We start from the raw sequence: 5,262 nt of genomic DNA, 5'->3' as shown, positions 1-5,262 counted from the left end.
CTGGCGTGAGGGATTTTTGTAAGCCAACGTCTATACTTTAGACACTCGCATTCTGCCAAAAAATGCCTTACTGTGGCCGCCATCTTGTCGTGGACCCTAATACTTTTGAGTTTAAGGAGCGACATCTTTTCCTCAGCGTGGATCTTATGTGTATTATTTTTATAAAAGCTACTTGCATATATCTAGGAGTCAAGCACATAAAATTGTAGTTACAACTGGCGTGAGAGATTTTTGTAATTTAAATTTTACGGGTACCGCACGTACAAAGAATCTACTGGGGAAGTAACAGAGTATTGTAAAGTAAAGGGAATCTCGTTAAATTTTTGTAACTCCGTTAAAATTTATTACGACAGCATTAAAAAAATGATCGAGCGATGCTTTGTTGATCATGAAAGAGTCGACGACGACGACGAGGAGGAGAATGTAAGCGCTAATATTAGATTAAAATTTAATGCAATAAGGCCATACTGTGTAACCGAGTTTTTATCTCTACACTTGTTCCTAAATCCCCGTTAACAAATAGTCTACTCTTTTCCCGATCACAAACCCAATAAACTAAGAACCCCGCCGAAGAAGAAGTCGCACCGGCTAATCCTGGACCAAGGACTAAGTAATTAACGCGCGAAACAAGAGACTCGGAACACTAGGGATCTCGAATAACAACACGAGTTTTCACTTTAAAAGCAATAAAACTATATTCTTGAATATCAGTTATTGAATATCAATCCAACTACTGCTGGAGATTGCTTGTTGTTGCTGCTGCCGTTGTTGATGGTTGGAAACAGACACTTATCCGCTTAGTAGCGTCCAGATAAATCCAATGCAAAGTACAGTAAATCAAATGCCGTCAGGTACCTTGTGACAAGCCTTCTGACAACTTAATCACTTAACTTTGTTAATTAAAACAACCCCAAAAACAACTCGAAACGATAACTCTCTATATTGCTCGAAACTCGATAACGTCCAACAATACTCAGAAACAGCTGAAAAGCTAATGGGTGATCAAATCCTTGTTTGTCCTACACGTATATCAAAGATCACCAGTACAGCAACTCTGAATCGACGCAAATAGTCAAAATCCCATTTTGACTATATAATTCGCGCAGACTATATTGGACTCACACCTTTATACGCGGAGCACACCGATAGTAGCAAACGCCACACTACGCGGCAAGCGCGCGTGACGTCACGCTTCTAGGCTAGTAGCGAGAGCGGCTCTCACTCGCCGCTCGACCGCTGGTCGAGTCTATTCATATAAACAGCATGGGCCGTAGCGACGTATTCCGTCGCAACTGTTGTAACGTGAAGCGAAATTAAAACTTGTAGTATTATATTGACATAACGCATGTATGTATCTTCAGGAATATCACTGCCATTTGGTTATAAAACTTGAAAAGGTGTGTGTGTATTTTAAGTATAAAATAACTTTTGTTTCGTTAGCTGTATAACTAAGACTGTGATTTGTATTACTACATAACCAATGTTCATTTTATAGATAGATAGATAGATAAATCGTTTATTTCTGGTAGCCAAAAAAAAAATATTACATCTTAATATTACACATCAAATCACAGTTTCGTTGACAGTCGCTTTGGTAAGATAAAATATGTACATAGTGTAACGCGTTAACATACATCACACGCACATGGAACGCTGTACATAGTGTAACGCGTTAACATACATCACACGCACATGGAACGCTGCTCGAACACGCCAGACACACAAATAAATAAACAAATAGATAAATAAATAAATAAATAAATAAGTATCATCAAAAGACTTGTCATACTAGGTGTAAAGGTCTAGTTAGTCAAGAGATAAAACAAATAAATAAATAAATAGATTGTATCGTCAAAAGAATCGTCGAATTGGGTGTAAAAGACCCAAGAACTTAAGGAAGGCAGGCGTCTGATGCTACTGGGTATCGCATTCCAGTATCTCGCACCCGATGTGCGAAAGGAATAAATGCCCGTGTTAGTGCGAGACCCCGGAACTACGAGGTCCCTCTCGTCTTCCCTCCGGGTAGACGACCTCTCCTGGCATCTCCGGAAGAGGGCCGCAAGGTACGAAGGTTGACTCATATGCACCACCTTGTATAGTAGAACCGAAATAAAGTAGGCCCCTCTTCCCTCCAGGTTCAGCCAGCCAAGTCGCTCCCTGTAGGGGGTTATGTGCTCACTCCAGCCAACACCACAGATATATCTTATGCAGGAATTCTGCAGCCTCTGGAGCCTGGATTTCAATTCGACCGTAACATCAGAGTAGACGAGGGAACAATAATGAAGGTGAGAGATAGCCAGAGCGCCCGCCAACCGCGCCCGGAGAGACTCGGTGGTGGAGGACCGAAACTGTCTGAGGCAGCACAGCGCACGGTTTACCTTCTTGCACACAGACTCCTCCTGTGGTTTCCAGCTCAGCCTCGAGTCCATCACAACACCAAGGTTCGTCACAGTATCTGAGAAAGGAATCACAATCCCGGGCCACACCTCAATGCCAGGGAGACCAAGCTAATGGCCTTATCGACATTTGGAACAGAACCGCTAATAATAGCTTTATAATATAAAGTAATAATAACCGAAAATAATAGCTTTTGTCTAAAGATCTTTGATAAATTTTTTCAAGAAGATCCATTACTTTGTTATCAAGTTGTAGCGTTTACAAAAAATTGCACTTGTCGGTGGATAACAAAAGAACGACGAACACTTATCTAAATTATTCACAGTAAAAATATAGGTATTTTTATTCTCTTTCAGGTACTATAACGGTGTTTGCTAACCGTGTATAAAGTATTTGAGAGGAATTGACGACGATCCGAATGAGCAACTCGTTGCAGGCTTCTTGAAGGCTGTTCGAAGCCTGGCCCGTAGCACAGTATGCTGTACGTGCACGTCCTCGTGCACGTGTGCCCGCGGCGGCGTCGTGAGTCTTAATGCTGCGCAGCTTAATCGCGAATACGACGTTTGCGTCTTCGAGAGAAGGGAACGCGGGGAAAGCGGAGAGTCAGGCGAGAAATAAACAAGATAGATAAAAGATGAACTATGCTTTATGTAATCGTAAACCTACGAACAAATGCAGCGCAAGCGAGAGAGAGACAAAGCTAGGCTTACTACGGAGAGAGAAATCAGCAAACGAGTAGGTACTTACAAATACTTCCGCGCTGGCTCGCTCGAACGTGTGCGTTGCGTGAGCCTCGTGGCTTTTCTCGAATACACAAGCTAGTGGACTGGACCCTCGCTGGGCGGCGCAGATGATGCCTCGTGGCCTTGGTCGTGCAGATGAGTGCAGCGGGACGGCGAGCAGCGATAGCTGCTTTACTCGTGCGGAACTCACAGATGGGTCTCACAATTAAACGAGATCGTACCCGGCGACACGACAGGACACGACTTCTCGTAGATAACGTACAGATCTCCGGCGCGGACACGGATCGCAATCGCAGGATCTCTCTAGGAAAATTAGACCGCACCGTACAATAGCCGAAAGCAAAGTTATCTAGCGGAGCGCGGCAGCTCGAGCATGCGGGCTTTCTCCCACTCTCTCTCTCTCTCTCTCTCACGTGACACACTCACACACGCGCGCGGCTCTCTCCGTATTGCTAGCTGCTTAAGTGTGAACTCTCTCACTTATAGTACATATTCATTTATTTACTTTTGTCAACTTTTTGTTGAATTTATCACAAAAAACTAAAATCATAAAACTTAAAAATCGCTATAAAAAAACGAGTCAATAAAATAAAAAATGGGCTTTTATTAGGACTATACTGCTTTTATATGGACTACGCTAACACTTAGTATTCTAAATTATGTTTAATTTTTATTTTATGTATTTTATGAATGACTTTTGCTTGAATCTCATTTTTTAAGAAGATTCACATTTTCTTAAAACGAAATCTAATCATGCTGTTTATTTAATAAAGTTGCTAATATTTTGTTAGTTAATTTAATGAAGTTTAGAACTAAATTATTATTATGTTCAAAGAAATGACCTTATAACTTTCAGATGTATAAATATTTATTATTTTTTTTCAGATCAAATCTAATCCAAACAATAGTTTATCGAGTATGGTAAGTGGCGTATAAATGTTTTGCACGAAAATAATGATATTTGAAATGAAAAAAATAATATAGTAAAAATTTCAGGTAAAAGTTTCGGTTAAAAACTCTAATAAAGAGTATGATAGACTTCTAAAGATAATACAAGTCGAGAGAGATGGTAACTGCTTATTTAGGAGCTTCTCCCTATTCATACATGGCAATGAAAAATATCACATGAAAATAAGAGAAAAAATCGTGAAATTTGTTTTTAACAATTGGAAATCAGAAAAAGACATGATTTTCGCCACTTGTGTAGAAAAAGTTTATAAAAATGCTAACAATTATAAAAATACAATGGGTTGCCAAGGTGAATTCGGTACTGACTATGAAATTGGCGTTTTCTCGCGATTATATAACGTGACAGTGAATATATTCATTTCTGTCTCTTTCGACGTAGTTAGGAAAATTCTAACGTTAAATACTTCAGGAATACAAAATAATAAAAAACAAAATGTTAAGTGTTTAAATATTCTACATAGTGGACATTCACGAGTCGGTCATTGGCAAATATTGACTGAAGTGTGAATACTAATGTTTTTAATAATATTGTGTATTTGTTAAAAAGAAATATATTTTACTAATTAAATTATTTACCATATTAAATTCTAAAATATATATTTTTCTATTTTTCTCTAAATTCTTTCAATTTAAAATTTCGTTATGTTATTTTTGCAGAGAATCTTTATACATTCAAAACCTATTTAAATGACACAAATACTCATATATATTTTTGGTTCAACATCTTTTTCAACAATATCTTCATCAACAAACCCGTTGTTAATTTATGGCCACATGAATAAACTAATACAATAAACTAATTTATCACTTTTGTTAATGTAGATAATGTTTGTTTCTTTTGTTTTGCTTAGAACCTTGAATTCTTACCGTTTATTTTACAATTTCTGAATTTTTTCAAGAATAATCGGTTAAAAGTGCTCTAAACCGTCTAAAACGGTTATCCTCGAATTTTTTCAAGAATAATCGGTTAAAGGTGCTCTAAATCGTCTAAAACGGTTCTCCTCGAATTTTTTCAAGAATAATCGGTTAAAAGTGCTCTAAACCGTCTAAAACGGTTCTCCTCAGCGAGATTTAGGCGGTTCCGAATTTTTTCAAGAATAATCGGTTAAAAGTGCTCTAAACCGTCTAAAACGGTTCTCCTCGAATATTTTCA

At 38.3% G+C, this 5,262-nt stretch overlaps 1 protein-coding gene across 1 annotated transcript; it reads left to right on the top strand.

The window, feature by feature from the left end:
* The first annotated feature begins 363 nt into the window (after window positions 1-363).
* LOC116417975 lies at window positions 364-4,930 on the top strand. Its single transcript, XM_031933168.2, has 4 exons — window positions 364-423; window positions 2,136-2,285; window positions 4,026-4,061; window positions 4,137-4,930. Exons 1-4 carry the CDS (start codon window positions 364-366, stop codon window positions 4,614-4,616), a joined length of 726 nt encoding a protein of 241 aa, XP_031789028.1. The 3' UTR covers window positions 4,617-4,930.
* The last annotated feature ends 332 nt before the right edge of the window (window positions 4,931-5,262 follow it).

The sequence above is a fragment of the Nasonia vitripennis genome (assembly GCF_009193385.2).
Source record: "Nasonia vitripennis strain AsymCx chromosome PSR unlocalized genomic scaffold, Nvit_psr_1.1 chrPSR_random0004, whole genome shotgun sequence".
Taxonomy (NCBI): domain Eukaryota; kingdom Metazoa; phylum Arthropoda; class Insecta; order Hymenoptera; family Pteromalidae; genus Nasonia; species Nasonia vitripennis.
Note: the sequence above shows the minus strand (reverse complement) of the source record. Positions and strands in the feature narration are given on the sequence as shown.